Source organism: Perissodus microlepis, chromosome 7 (assembly GCF_051167445.1).
Source record: "Perissodus microlepis isolate ML-2025 ecotype Zambia chromosome 7, ASM5116744v1, whole genome shotgun sequence".
Lineage (NCBI taxonomy): Eukaryota > Metazoa > Chordata > Actinopteri > Cichliformes > Cichlidae > Perissodus > Perissodus microlepis.
The window spans coordinates 28,064,949-28,081,140 of NC_140467.1; the positions used below are offsets into that span (position 1 = coordinate 28,064,949).

The 16,192-nt window shown below is 40.9% G+C and overlaps 2 protein-coding genes across 2 annotated transcripts; one reads left to right on the forward strand and one right to left on the reverse strand.

The window, feature by feature from the left end:
• Positions 1–245: 245 nt before the first annotated feature.
• LOC146383273 (scavenger receptor cysteine-rich domain-containing protein SCART1-like) lies at positions 246–4,007 on the reverse strand. Its single transcript, XM_084936779.1, has 5 exons — positions 3,678–4,007; positions 2,381–2,662; positions 1,250–1,576; positions 370–467; positions 246–260 (listed from the first exon to the last, which is right to left on the reverse strand). Exons 1-5 carry the CDS (start codon positions 3,991–3,993, stop codon positions 246–248), a joined length of 1,038 nt encoding a protein of 345 aa, XP_084792905.1. The 5' UTR covers positions 3,994–4,007.
• A 9,425-nt stretch (positions 4,008–13,432) lies between these two features.
• LOC146383274 (CD5 antigen-like) lies at positions 13,433–14,916 on the forward strand. Its single transcript, XM_084932437.1, has 4 exons — positions 13,433–13,536; positions 13,836–13,868; positions 13,987–14,271; positions 14,903–14,916. Exons 1-4 carry the CDS (start codon positions 13,494–13,496, stop codon positions 14,914–14,916), a joined length of 375 nt encoding a protein of 124 aa, XP_084788563.1. The 5' UTR covers positions 13,433–13,493.
• The last annotated feature ends 1,276 nt before the right edge of the window (positions 14,917–16,192 follow it).

Genomic DNA, 16,192 nt, shown 5'->3' on the forward strand with positions numbered 1-16,192 from the left:
TCTGCACAGCCCAACTGATTACAGCTGCCAAAGAAAACTGACAGTTCTTCAGGATGGAGCTTTGACCGGACCTCTGGTTCAAAATCAGGAGGATGGAGGACAAAAGAGATGGTGTAGAAATGAGACCATGCTCCGTCCAAACATGCTTTCGAGCTCCTTGGAGGTCCTCCTCTGCTGGCTGAACTTGTTCCTGGCCTTCCTCGAATGGCTCAAACAGAGCATGTAGGGTCAGTCAGCTCACTGTTCTACTGTCTGCTGAGCTGGAGAAACATAACAGCACAGCAATCAGGCTTTCTACATCATTCCTTTTTTCAGTTGAAAAAAAAAACAGGCTAAGGCTTCATTCTCAGCTACAAACATGTTCAGTACCTGACGGTAGAGATGAAGACCAAGGATCATGAGTACAATGACCAGCAGGGCGACCAGTGTTATGACAACAACTTTAACAACGTCTGACTGTTTGGGATCTGATAAAGACACATTCACAGTCATCAAACATCATTAAAGAGATGACTCAATCCAGGGGGCTTATCTATTACATGTACAGTACACTGAAAAAGTTTTCAGCCACTCCTTCTTTATGTTTTCCTAAACAAATGCAGTGCAGCAATTCATTGAAACACATGGAAAAATAAATGAAAAAATAACATGGCATTCAGTTACTGTTAATCTACTGTAGATAATTTGTTAGGCCAGCCACACTTTTTATTTTTTCCTCCGCTTTTCCAGTCTCATCAGATTTTTGGATGAGACTGAAAGGCAAGAAAAAAAAGGCATAAAACCTTTTTGGTTTTGTGCTTTTCAAACTGTATCATATTTGGCATTTTTCATAGATTTAACTTAAGACATGTCAAAATTGCTGCACTTTGGTGGCAGGTTTTTATTACAATATTGATTAAAGAAACATTAAAAATTGAGTCCTTGCCAAGTTATCTGTTATGTGTAGACACAACACTGGTTGATCAGTCAGGTACAAGGACTGGACTGAAAATGAGTGATAAAGCAGCTAATGTCCAAAGAAAAACAGTGAAAGACCTTCAAAAAGCTGGAGACCTATGGCTCAAGACCACATGTGGTCATGTGATAAAGTACAAAAATACTTACTGCATATTTATGGCTAATATTTCTATGTATCTCAGAATACTGCAGTGTATGCATCATAGTAGTAGTACCATAACTCATAACCTGAACCTCTCTGTTATTTAACGCTGACCTGAACACAAACCCAGCAGCCTCTGCTTCAACTTACCTGACACAGTGACAGATAGCAGGGGGCTCTCAGAGGACAAGTCATGGTAAAAAACATAGACGTGATAAATACAACTGTAGTTTCCTTGGTGGGTGGGCTCTGCAGCAGGAAACAGGAAGTGGGCGGAGTGATTGACAGCTGGCTGGGTGTAGTTGTACGCCGTGTTGGATGAGGTGAAGGTGAGCTGGAAGGAGCCCCCCGGGTACTGTGGCTGGATGGAGCAGCTGATGGTGAAGTTTGAGCCCCTGGACACCTGAAGCCCCTGCTGCTGGGCCATGGAGACCCCATTCATGAAGGACACAGAGATGATTGGCTGAACCAGCAGGTCTGTAAACATAGAGATGATGCAAGGTGAGGTCACATCCACCTTCTGTTAAAAAGAATGAAGCAGGATCTCAGCTGGGTGCACTCTCTCCAGAACCATTTACTGTAAACAGCAGAGCATATGTCTGCTCCTCGAGCCCTCTCTCAAACCATTAACCTCCAGTTTTCCTGTCTGGTGGACAGTTTGTGTTCTTCATTGCAATTTGTTTCAGTTTTCAGGTTGTTTTAGTCACAGCAGCTCTTTATCTCCTTTCTCATCCCAACTTATCTGTTTTATTTCCATCCAGTTTGGAGATGAACTTACATTTTAAGTTAGTAACTGGAGCTATTTTGCTGGTGAACACTGATTGTCTACAGCAGATGCAACAGTCAAGGTAAAATGGCTTTCTTTTGACATTGGGCATTATTATGTGTTAAGTTTTAGTTTGCAAAGTTTTCATGTCACAATTTTACAAATGATTCCACTAATTATGTTCAGATACTTTTTTGGGTGTTGCTACTTCAGTATCAGCTAACTGAGCAGTTTTTGTCTTTTGGGGTTCAGACGGTAACTCTTTTTGCCATTTAAGAAAAGTCTGAGATGGTTAAGTTAAAGGAGACAGGCAAAAGGAAATACAGGAATTCAGGTGTCTTTACTGGTGAAGCAGATAATAAATAACTGACATCTGCATAAAAATGGAATGAAGCATTTGATAAAATTTCCCAGAAAGTATGAACATATTTGAGAAGAGCAGTGATCGTGACAAACAAGAACTAAACCCTGCAAAGTCGATAAGATAAAGATATGTGATAGATGATTCTGCTTACCTTTGCAGGTGACATTCAGGGTTAGGAAAGAGGAAGATGATTTTGCACATTCTCTCAGAGCAGATCCGAAGTGAACACAATCAGGCTCAATTTTCAACACAGAAATCTCAGAGGGCTCATTTTTGCATTGTATAGAAAATGCAGAGCCACAGCCCAAATGTTCACAGACGACATGTGCCTCCTTCAGATCCCAGTCAAAATAATCGATTGTTCTCCACTTTCCCACTTTCACCTCCAGCATGCCTGCACAGCGACTGGCTTGGCCCACCAACCTGACAGGCTCTGAACAGGAAGCAGAGTTGTTACATAAGTCATTATTTTGACAGTGCCGAGTTGTTTTCCCTGAGAATCTGTTCAGTATAAGTTTGAGATAAATGTTGTTAAATTCTTCCCCACACAAAAGTTTTTAAACCTTATTGATGAGACACTGCAGCACGACCTGGAAATTTAAAGAAAAGGACGAAAGTAAATCTGTATTTAACCTCTTTGATGTTTACTTATTTAACACTCTGAGAGAGCAAAGAACCGTCAGCCTGCTCTCTGAGTCCAATTTCATCCACCTCTTGTGTGAGGAGGATGTTCTTCCTCACTTCTTCTGCATTCTCCTCAATTTCTTTTGCTTTTCTCCTCCTGCAGTCTGCAACAATTAAGGTAAACTGGGAAACGCTTATTTAGACACTGTAGCCTCGTCTCCACTGGATATTTTAAGCCTATATATATGGGGCTTTAAAAGCTGCAGGTCCAAGAAACTGACTGTATCTGTCTACAGGCTTGTCTCTCTGTCTCTGTCTTTCTGCCTTTGTCTCTGGGCAGGCAGGTGAGGGACAAATGAGGTAACCAGCTTGAGAGCGTAGGCGAGTTAAAATGACAGAGTTCTTCAATTCAAACAGGCTTAAAGGAATCAGTGCTGAAGCTCTAGCATATGTGCAAAAACAACTACACAGTGCTTCAGAAGCACAGTGTCGAGGCTTCATTAGTCTGGCCAGAGTGAGGTGATCAATGATGTCCAAAGATTCATTCGTCACTTTTATGGTGCCTGATCCAGTGGATTGCAAAGGATTAAATGATTGGTATGATCATTTATGTGTATAATGTATAAAAATATACATATACATTACAATATTACATTTAAATGTACCTATCCCCTGGTTTATTACATGAGCATGTGGATGCAGGGACCTCACAGCAGAGGTATACTGCCAACATGTACATAAAATGTGTTGGGAGTATGCAGAGAGTCATCAGTAAAAGAATAAAGTGAGTTTGAGCCACATCAAAGCTGCAGCTCCTCTTCTACCTGAGCAGGTGAGTCCAACAGCTTTGCCAGGTGAGCAGCTGTTTCTAGCTGAGCCTGAGCTTCCACAGTCCAGGAGAGCAGACTCATGGCCTCCACACTGGAACTCTTTGCTCCACACTGGAGCCTCCACTTCTCCATAGAGCGCCCCCTGGAGGACCGAAGGAGGCCCACAGCCGAGCTCCCTACAGACCACCTCTGCATCCTGCTGGTCAAAGTCAGCTTCACACACTGAGGACCAGCTCTGGTTAGACTTCACCTCCAGTCTGCCTGAACACAGACTGGAACCATTCAGCAGCCTGACAGAGTCTGGAGACATCAGAGAAGATCAAACAGAGAGTTCAGAGACAGCAGAGACATGTTTCAGCTGTCAGTGATTTGTTTTTGTGGTTCATCAATATCAGCAAATATTTGCTAAATTTTCAACATTTTCTGAGAAATTAAAGTGTACTATTTTAGAGAATGCTCCAAAGATTCAAAAGGGTTACTTTATATATAGGTGCCTTGACTACAGGTGGCTGTGTGGGTGTCAGGATACTGATGAACCACAGATGGACTGATAGAAGAAGTCTTTTCAGGCTTTTCTGCTGCTGCAGATGATGTGCTACTATTCTACCTGGTCTTTGTGTCTGGTACATCAGTGTCACTGATGGGCTGACCTGAGCAGGTGAGCTCCACGGCAGAGGAGAAGCCTTCTGTTGTTACACAGTTCCTCAGAACAGATCCTGACTGAACGCAGGTAGAATTGACCCCCCACACTGAGCTTTGTGAGGACTGTTCTATAGAAACAGCAGAGCCACAGTCCAGATGTTTACAGACTACAGCTGCTTCCTTCAGGGTACAGTCAATGAATTGCAATGGTTTCCACTCTCCCAGATGTTTCACCTGCAGTGTACCTCCGCAGTGATTGGCTCCTCCCACCAACCTGACATCATCAGACTCTGAACAGAAAGCAGAGCGTCATCAGTAAAGAAGCAATTTTACTTCTGAAACGATGAGAGACAAATGCGAGTCGTGATTTTCCCTCAGTGATTGTTTATTTCACTTTTATTTTTTGTGTACCTGTTGAATCTTGTTTTCCTTCAGCCTGGACTTCTGAGGAGAAAATCAGAGAACCATCAGCATAAAGCAGGATATTTCGTGGAGCTCAGCTGTGGACAGACGTAACTCTCAGGTTTTGTCTGATTAGTATCTTCTGCCAGTATCTTATGTAATATCTATATAACCAGAGTGCAGAGTACAGAAGTCAAAGACTGCTTTACAAGTAGTGGTGCAATGGATCAAAAGTCTCACGGTTCGGATCGGATCACGTTTTTTTCGTCACGGATCGGATCAATTTTCGGATCAGCAGGGGAAAAAAAGAAGACAAAATTTTAACTCGCCATTTACTTATTTACTTGTTTATTAAAAACATTCAACTCAAGACTCATTCCACGCAATTATATAAAAAAAATTAAGGTGCAATATAGGGCAGTACAGCGCTTTGTATCTACCACTCCGCTGTGATATAATGAGCGGTCACGGTCACGTAGCTTTCCGTTGCCCTGGAGGTCCACCCATTTGTAGTTAGGGCAACAGAAGATGCCTGGGACAGCTCAGCCATAACTTTAAACTTTTCCTGCTCATACATGCTTGGAGTGATCTTGTCACTGTAGTGGACGTGCGACGGGATATCATAGCGTGGCTCAAGCACGTTCATCATAGTTTAAATTAGTGCTGTCAGCGTAAATCTCGTTAAAATGACGTTAATGCCATAACTGCATTAACGCAGCAAATCTCCGTTAACTAGTTACCATGGATTGCCCCGTGCGTGGGGCTGCACGGCGTCAATGCGTCAACTAACTTGTTGACTAGTTTAAACCCCTTGTTTTGCAAAACACAATACGGCCTCCCGTCTGCAGCTAAACACCCCATCCGGTTGTTAAGTGATGACGTGACGAATCCTACTTCCGGGCCTAAAGTAGTCTGCGTTTAATATGGCTTTTGTGTTGTTTACATGTTTAATGTTTTGTATTTTCTTCTATTTAATCTCAAAAAGCTCCTAAAACAGTCAGTGATCACTGTTGACCTCCCTCGGCTTTTATTACCGCTAATCATTTATTTAAGCTCAGTTTTTAAAACCTTAGGATGTAACTACAGCCCAGCTCATGCAGCAGTATATGAATGACTAACCTCGTATTGTGGATGGATTATCTCAGTTGTTCTCCTGGCTGAAGTTTGTAAAAATGGTGATTTGTGTGGACTGAATAAACTCCACCCACCCTGTAAAAGGTCAGCATTTCTGATTATCCCCCAGTCCAGTTGAAAATTTTTAAACAGGAGGAAGACCACACTGGTGAAATTCACTGCTGACAGTTAATAAAGTGTAACTTGGTTTTGCAAAAAACAGTCAATAAAAGATACATCAGACCGAGAATGATATATGAGATAAATGAAAACATATCTCATGTCAAAGGTTAGGAAGTCTCAAAACTCTGATTATGGAAGAAAGTCTTCTGTGTCTGTGTTTGTGCACATCTTAAAGCACAGAGAATGATTTGGAAGCAAACAGAAAAGGACAATAACTGTTAAAAAAAAACCAAGCTGAAATAAGACGAGTTGCTAAAATCAAGGACCAAGAGCCTTAGCTGGATCAAAAAGTACCATCCAACATGCCTAATATAAAACATAGCAAGAGGAAAACAACACAAGACAGCACATTCAGATAAAATGAGTCACGCTCCAATAATTCATCCCACATGTTGGTAAAAAATCCAGAACTGAAATCATGTTTCCAGGAAGAAAGCCACAAGAGTCCATGCAAAGCATTAGCTGGGGCTTAGAAATTCTCAGGAAAGTGCAGAAATTCAGCATGGAGATGTCCTGAATGCAGGTGTCATGCCAGAAAATGAAGATCAAAACAAAATGTTGGCCAATATGAAAAACACAGTAAGATAATGCCACTTCCAATACAACACTAACAATGCTTCTTTACCAGGAACAGAAATCTAGTGTTTGATAGTGATGCACTGAAATATGCACGTCTGAACCTTTTGAGAATGGTGGTGAAAGAAACACTGAGCAGCAGAGACAGCGAGTAATTGTTTAAGACTAAGGCATCTTGGAACGGTTTGAAAAGATGCTCTTAGAGGTTTGTGTCAGTGTATGCTATAATGCCATGGAGTTTGTGTAACTGTTCGGCAGTGTCAAAAACCATCTTTGAACAGAGGCGGTGGTTTATGACACCAACTGTCTGCCATCTATAATCGAGTTTTGAGATCCCTTCCCAGAAGCCTTAACGCCCACTCACATCCTGGGCCATTTGACCTCAATAAATCACATGATAGGGTGCAGCTAGGTTTCACAATGGGTTCACCTTGCCTGATTGTGACTCACACAGCAAACAGCCCACATATTCGATTTGGTAGATTTTTACACAACCTGCCCTCTCCGATGCAAACCCTGAGGGATTTGTGTCAACACATAGGCTCAAACCAGGGAATATTCACTTGTTAGACAAAGGTTGGACCACTACACAACAGGCATACATAAAAAAAAGTGCTGTTTGGGCAGGTTAAACTTGTTTGAGTTTACCCCTTTCTCATTGATATTTATGTATTTTAGAAAATCTTAATGTAGTTTTATTCTGTGAAGCATCTAATTTAGCTCTGAAAGATGCTTTAGAAATAAAATTGTCTTGCCACCTCTGCCACAGTGAAATTCATGGTCCCCATGTGCCACCCCCCAAAACATCTGGAAAAACAAACAAACAAATATTGTAGGAATAATAATAAGGCAGAGAAATTCTGTTGGTAATAACTGCAATATGTTCTCTGCTTTCATCTGTCAGCTCTGAGATGAAATAAAGGCAGCGTGGGAGAGCCTGATGCTGTTGTCTCTGTTATTTATGCAGTTTAAGTTTAAGGAACTCAAAATAAGAGTGTAAAGTTAGCAGGACCTGCAGATTTAAAGGTACATAAAATATTAAGGATCTGTTTCCAGAGCTTTATGAACAACTTCAGTGAAGTTCTCACTGCAGATACATTAAACGTCTGAGGCTGCAGTTCATGAACTTGAATATGCCAACACACAGGTTTTATAATGCTGCTATAAAGCTGCTGTTACTAAGAAGGACCTGACCTAACTAGTTGGAGGTCTTTCTTCAAGTTCAGTGTTATTTGTTTAACCAACTGCAATGCTCTTCATACCCTGGCCTGTAACAGCTTGTATTAACTGTGTGCATTCTGCACAAATCAGGAACAAAACACACAGAGAAGGCTGACAAAATAAAACCAGTACTTACCCAAGAATGAGAAAGTTATCAGCAAAACATCAAAATCAGACAGACCGAGCTCAATGGAGCACAACGTTTTTTAGATTAAAGAGAAAATCCTCATGTTCAGGCTTCTGCACTTAATGTGGACCTTTCCACTCATACTGCAACAGAAAAAGGGCAAAACCACCACCCACCTATGTGTGACCACAGAAGTTTCATATGAGCCTCAACTGAGCTTTGGTGTGGATTCCTGCTGAAGGCATAGCTGTGCATTGTGCCCGCCTTTTGTTACAATGTGAAGGAAAAGCTTTAGGGCTTCATTTTATCTTTGACATACTTGAGAAACTGCAGGATGTTGAACAGCTACCGATGATCCCACTCGGAGCTCTAAGAGAAATCAGAGGCTAAAGGTTTCACCTGTGAAACATCCACCCAAGGGAACCAAAACTGTTCACACTCAGCCAACAGACTTTTTTTCACTCTCAGAAGGAGAGGATCATTTTTCATGGTAAGCAGGGTGTGTTCGCAAGAGGTGGGATGATCTCCTGGGTAGGAGACCATCCTGACAGTGCCAGATGGTGCAGTCCCCATAGACTCCCATGTTAAAATTTCCAATGCTACAAGTTTAATATCATGTTTACCACCTGATATAAAAAAACAAACGAACAAAAAAATGGTTTTGGTCTCCAGCATAGTCTGTGTTTCCCCACCATTATTAACTAGACTCTATGATTCTTTACAGGCGACATCCAAGGCAAAGAGGAAAAGAAATATTCAGATGGTTTTGTAATTTTCAAGATATTGTGCAAATGGAAGAAATCAGTCCTACATATGTGATTAATATGTGACTGAAGGACATATCCTGGTCAAAAATGACACCAACGTTCCTCACAGCAAGCATCTGACACCATGTTTCTGAGATTTTCAGGGTTGAGTCCAATTAACTCAGTTTTATCTGAATTTAGAAGCTGAACTTTAGAGGTCGTCCTGTTTTTTATGTCTGTAACACATTTCTGCCGTTTAAGTAATTGGGGTATTCATCTAGTTTCAGAGTCGACTGCTAGAGGCCATAAGAAGGTCATTAGTAACCTTCGCTAAAGCCGCCTCTATGCTCGGATTGCTGTATTCCAAATCCTGACTGAAACACTTCACATAAACTGTTAACTATCAGTCAGCTGTTTGACAACTGCTCTTTAAAGGATTTCTGACATGAAAAGGCTAGAAATCTAAAAGTTTAATTATCACCATTTCAAAAGCCTGTGGTATGTAATGAAGATAGATGGACGATGGACCCAACAAAAAGCTTTGTTGCAAGAATTCCCCCCAAAAAACAAAAGTCTGGCATGCAGAGGTAGTAAGTAGGGAAAAAAGAAAACACACAGCACGAAGTTTTAACTCTAAAGGAATTCATGAAGTCATCACAAGTTAAAGGAATCCTTGGCTCAGTAGAGCTCCGATTCTTTGTCAGCCTGACTACAGACCTGAAAAGAAATGTGTTCGTTTTAAACTAGCAGATTCATCCTGCTGTGACCAGGTAACTGTAGGAGGAATAAATCAATATGTTCATCAGTTATTAATTAATTTTTCAATTCAATTTGATTTTATTTATATAGCGCCAAATCACAACGAGTCACCTCAAGGTGCTTTGTATTGTAAGGTAGACGCTACAATAATACATACCAATTAATAATATAAAGTTTACTAACAGGACATAGAAAAAGAGAAATGTGATAAGTCATTCACTCTTTGGCAGAGATGGGCAATAACGTGTTACAGGTAACGCGCCACTGTAATCTGATGACTTTTTTCAAGTAACAAGTAAAGTAAGGGATAACTGTTGCGAAAAAGTAATTAGATTAAGCACGCTGCGTTACTGCATTACTAAACTGTGATTTTGTTTTTGTGAGTGTCTCATGACAATGACGTAAGCGCGTGCGACTTTCGTGGTAACAGCTGTGTGCAGATCAAAAATGGATAATATATCGAGTGCGGGCGAGAGTATGACTGTGCAGCGTGGAAGTGCTGACCTTACTTTGAGTTTGATTCCGTGAAAAGTGACAGCGTCCACTGTGGGAAGAAAACTTCTTTTTACAGAGAAAAAAAAACACCGTCTGAGCAAGTACCTCGCACAGGAATGTGAAATTCGCAGAGAAACCCCTGGATCCCCCCACTGACATCACCGCCGAGGCACCGGGCAAACCCCCACTCCTGCTAAACAGGTGAAAATAGATTTAAGAGCGACAGGACTTAGTCCCCTTGAGCCTTTGATTTTATTTATTTTCTGCTGTGTTTTATTTGCATCTATTTTTTAAAGTGAGTGTAAACACAAAACAATATTTTAATTTTATATGCTGGAATATGCAGAAAATAGATTTAAATGTTAAACAAATTTCTTCAAGGCAAAGACTGTTGCATATAATTTAGTTTTTGCTTGATGCAATGTGCATTAAGTTAAAAGATTACAACTAATAAAGCAAGTTTTAAAAAGAGACTTTTTTCATTTGATTCAATTTTATATGATGGGTGAATGCGGCGTGTTGTATAAAGCACTTTGAGTACTCCAGGAGAGTAGAAAAGCACTATATAAGAATCAGTCCATTTACCAATCAGTCCAAAGGGGAGAAAATGCACAGCCCTCCACTCTAAAATTCAGATGAGGCTCAAATGACACTTAAGGTGCCACTCAAGTTTTAGTGGGTGGTGCTTTGGTGTTCTTCTGTTGCTGCATGAACAGAAAGGTCCACAGATCCAGCACAGAGACAGACAAAGAGAGAACAGACAAAATACAAATTGAGGACAACGACTCATCTGCTCCCTGTAAACCTTAGAAGTGCTCTGATCTCTTTTCCTTGAATCTCTGCTTCCACAGGTGAGTAGTTGGAGAGTTTGGCTTTGTCTGTTTTTTAGTTGTCCGGCAGCCTCAGACACCGTAACTCCAGGTCGTCATTCCTGTGGAATGAAGTAAAAAGTTACAGTTAGTTAAACAATGCTGGTTTAAATTGTACCAGTCAGAGAACTGATCAATACCTATGAGATCTTTTGGAATTATAGTACTTTTTGTTTTATTGTTAACAATGAAATGATCATGTTTGCAAATCAGTTGCAATTTGGTAAAATATGTTTATTCATAACACAGGCTCATATAACTTTTAAAAAGTTATGAATTTTAACATTTTCATTGTATATATATCATAAATAGTATGGCATGGTGTATTGCATCTACATGTCCAATGTCTCGTTTCCTCACTGGATTTTGTGCAAAGTGGATCTCTATAAACATTTAATAAACACTTAGTAAACAAAATTAACTATAATTTTATTATTAATACTCACAAATATTGAATTGCTAAAAAAAAAAAGGTCATATTTTGTATTTAATGTTACTGATCCAAAGTGTGCACGCCAATATGACACAGTTAAAATCCAACAGCCTAATATCTAAAATACAGACTAGTATCAAAACCAGCAGTGGGGTCCACCAAGCTCCAGCGTGGCCCACAGGTGAGCTCTGCTGAATGTGAAGGCCACAACATGTCACCTGTCACACTCATCAAACTGTTAAGTGAGTCAGCTGACCTGTGGAAGAAGAGCTCTCTCTCATTCAGGACGACTTTGCACTGAGCTGCTGTGACTCATTGCTTTAGGCAGTAAGTCCATGAAATGTGAGCTGATGTTTCATCTGCTGATGCAGTAGTGAAGCAGTGCTGGGTGTGTGCGCTGGTACTCTCTGGTCCTGTTCCACCCTCCTGCTTCCTGATGGAGCAGCTGTGTGGAGTGACACAGCTGACTCCACTTAACAGTGAACACTCAGATCAAGAACACAATGATCAATAATTCAGGCCAAGAATTAAACTTCATTCTCATAAAGCATCAGGCTGCTCATTTTTTCAGCTTTGTGTGGTTGAGAGATGTCATGATATCAGAATTTACTACAGCTGTTGTGGCAAAAAAATCACTTCAATGATATTTCTTCATTGAAAATCCATATTTAGGGTCCCCATTTCAGTCAAATTAATGAACTTTGAGTTTGTTTTGTCACTTTTTAGGTAAATTACTTATGATCAAAAGATAAGTGTGGGCAGAGAGAGAGTCTGTAACTGTAATTGTGTCAGAGGATGCAAAAAGAACACATATCAGTATGATTCAATTCAATTCAATTTTATTTATATAGCGCCAAATCACAACAACAGTCGCCTCAAGGCGCTTTATATTGTACAGTAGTTCGCAGAATAATAGATACAGAAAAAGACCCAACAATCATATGACCCCCTATGAGCAAGAACTTTGGCGACAGTGGGAAGGAAAAACTCCCTTTTAACAGGAAGAAACCTCCGGCAGAACCAGGCTCAGGGAGGGGCGGCATCTGCTGTGACCAGTTGGGGTGAGAGAAGGAAGACAGGATAAAGACATGCTGTGGAAGAGAGACAGAGGTTAATAACAGATATGATTCAATGCAGAGAGGTCTGTTAACACATAGTGAGTGAGAAAGGTGACTGGAAAGGAAAAACTCAATGCATCATGGGAATCCCCGGCAGCCTATGTCTATTGCAGCATAACTAAGGGAGGATTCAGGGTCACCTGGTCCAGTCTAACTATATGCTTTAGCAAAAAGGAAAGTTTGAAGCCTAATCTTAAAAGTAGAGATAGTGTCTGTCTCCCGAATCCAAACTGGAAGCTGGTTCCACAGAAGAGGGGCCTGAAAACTGAAGGCTCTCCCTCCCATTCTACTTTTAAATACTCTAGGAACAACAAGTAGGCCTGCAGTGTGAGAGCGAAGTGCTCTAATAGGGTGATATGGTACTACAAGGTCATTAAGATAAGATGGGGCCTGATTATTTAAGACCTTGTATGTGAGGAGCAGGATTTTGATTTCAGTTCTGGATTTAACAGGAAGCCAATGAAGGGAAGCCAATACAGGAGAAATCTGCTCTCTCTTTCTAGTCCCTGTCAGGACTCTTGCTGCAGCATTTTGGATTAGCTGAAGGCTTTTCAGCGAGTTTTTTGGACATCCTGATAATAATGAATTACAGTAGTCCAGCCTGGAAGTAATAAATGCATGAACTAGTTTTTCAGCGTCACTAAGAGACAGTATATTTCTAACTTTAGAGATGTTGTGCACATGGAAAAAAGCAGTCCTACATATTTGTTTAGTATGTGCATTGAAGGACATATCCTGGTCAAAAATGACTCCAAGATTCCTCACAGCATTACTGGAGGCCAAGGTAATGCCATCCAGAGTAAGAATCTGGTTAGATACCATATTTCTAAGATTTTCAGGGCCGAGTACAATAACCTCAGTTTGATGTGTTATTAGCTTTAATAACACATCATTTTTAAGTGTCTGTGTTTATTAGTGGTATACCTAGTGTACAAAGGTGAACAGCAGCCAGCAGTTCACCTCATGAACTTTTCATGAGGTGAACTTTCATTCAGTCCTGACACACAGGAAAAACTGATCATGTGACACTAAACCAATTTTTTAAAAATCAGATCAGATCCCAGTGAAGCTCCGCCTCTCAGTGTGGATAAACACTGAGTATCATCAGAGAGACGCCTGCCTGGACATGGATCCACTGCTGCTGCTGGTGGTGCTGCTGTGGAGCTCAGGTAGGACTGGCCTACACATCTGCATCACCCAAATGCACAGTTCATATCAAAGGAATTTGTATTCACTTCAGAGCCCCTTATTCAGCAGCATCACATGGGTTCATGTTCAGTAATATGTCAGATAAAGTGTGTTTATCAGAATGAAAAAAATGTAGCACACACTGCTGTCTCATGCTAAGCAGTCAACCTCATTCAGGAAAGGGAAGAGGCTTCCTGCTCGCACTGTATACAGCTGGAATGCAGTTTGCTCTGTCCACAGCTGAGTGTGACTGATATTTCTTGTCTAACTTTCTCCTCAGGAGTCCAGGCTGAAGAAAAACATGACTCAACAGGTAATCATCCTAAAAAGAAGTAAACAGCCACAGAAGCAAAATAAGCAGGGCAGTTTGACTTCATCCTTTTGAAAATTAAATTCACGTCTGTACTGATGATTTCCTGCCATCTATTCAGAGTTTGCCAGGCTGGTGAGAGGAGCCAGTCGCTGTGCAGGAACACTTGAGATAAAACATCTGGGAGAGTGGAGACCCATAGACATGTCTCACTGGACATTAAAGACATCAGCTATATTCTGTGAACATCTGGACTGTGGCTCTGCTGTTTCTGTAGAAGAGAGAAAAGAGTCTGCAGGCAGATCTGTGTGGATGATCAATTCTGACTGTGCTCAGTCTGGAGCTGCTCTGGGAGAGTGTGTAATATCAGGATCCTCCTCCTCTATAGTGGATTTCACTTGCTCAGGTGAGTCAATGATTGGTAGTAATGTACCTGGTTTACACACACACACTAGATAGACTAGCAGCAGACTGCCCAGAAGCCATGAAGAACAGAGCTTCAGAGTTCCTCTGAGCTAACTACCAGCCAGCCGAGGAGAACTCCTCTTTTAGCTTAATGAAACTTGTTGGTTAGCTTCATAAAAGACACCAAAGAACACCTGGACACAAATCTGAGACACAAATTCTGTCCAACCAGAGTTCATCAGTATCTCCACACACAGACAACCTCCTTCACTCTGGGCACTTCCTTAATGTAGTGATCCAGTTAGATTTTTTTAGATTTAGATTAAGATTTTTGGGAGTTTGTTCTAAAATTATTTATTTTGAATTATTAATCTTTTCATAGAAATGCAAAAGATGGAAATTGTTGAAATTATTGCTGAGAAGGAAGGAACATAATAGAGACATCTGCAGGTCGTAATGATGTGGCGTCATTTTGAACATCTTCAAAAATCAGTGAGAGCTGCTCCAGTGTATATGTCATGATCCTGGGTCCTTTTGACCCAGCGTTTTGTGTTTTCTCTTATTGCGATTTTGGTTCTGTTCTTCCTCTGTTTAGTGTTTACTCTGTTCTGCCCGTGTGTTCCTGTATCTAGTCCGCGTTTCTTAGTTTGTGTCCTTTCATGTGTAAGTTCCTGTTTTATTGTGAAGGTCTGCGTCTTATGTGAGTGTTTTCAGTTGCCTCCCTAGTCTCGTCACGTTAATCACTCCCAGCTGTGTTCCCCACCTGTGTGTAATCTCCCTGTGTTCTCTGAGTGTATTTAAGTTGTGTCTTCTGTCCTAGTAGTTGCTGGTTCGTCTGTGTTGTTTCCCCTCGGTCTCCCTGCATCTCTCCATGTGTATTTCCCCGGACCTCCCTGCATCTTCGTTTCTGGTTTGTTTTGTTAGTTTTACCCAGTTTAGGTTTCCGGTTTCATGTTCACCCACCATTGCTGTTTGTACCCACTCCTGTAAATAAATACTCACCTGCACCAGAGCTGCCGCCTTTTGGGTCCTTTCTACAACTCCACACGTCTGCCACACCGCGGTCGTGACAGTATAAATGTAAATGTCATCCCATTCCCACCATCATAGCTACTGTATACCGCCCCCCCAAACCTAACCCTGTCTTCCTCAGTGACTTTGCTAATCTACTAACCCATCTTTCATCTCTCTCCCCAAATGTGATCTTGGTGGGAGATTTCAATATTCACATGGACAATAATGACCTTCTGCTCACCAGAGACTTTTCTTCCTGTTTGGAAGGCTCTGAATTTAAACAATTTATTGACTTTCCCACTCACTCTAAAGGCCACACCCTGGACTTGGTCTGCTGTTCTGGTCTTACTCCCTCGAATCTTTCTGCTACTGAAATCCCCATAACTGACCACTTCCTCCTTTCATTTAACCTCACTCTCTGCTGCTCTTCTACCAAGCCAACCCGTCTCATCTCGTTCTGCAACATCAAGAACATTGATATGGACATTCTCACTACCAGTTTGGACAATGTTCAGATTCCGGACTTCTATTCCACTCCTGATGATTTGTTGTTATATTATAATAATTGTCTACGCACTGTCCTTGATTCAAATCTGCATATTCACTGTGAATCCACTGTTTGTTAATTTTATCTTGTGCTTTTGTTTTATTGTTCTTATCTTGCCATTGTTTTACTATGTGTCTTCTTATTGTAAAGTGTCCTTGGGTGACTTGAAAGGCGCTCATAAATAAAATTTATTATTATTATTATTATTATTATTATTATGCTAACAAGTGTCCAGTGTGTGATGTTATAAAGATGTGTTCTGTTGTTAATGATGAAGTCATGTTGGAGTTGTGCTGAGTTTGAATCAGTGAATAGTTGTTTGCTGCCATCTTTTTCTTGTGTGTCTGCTGTCTCTGATCTC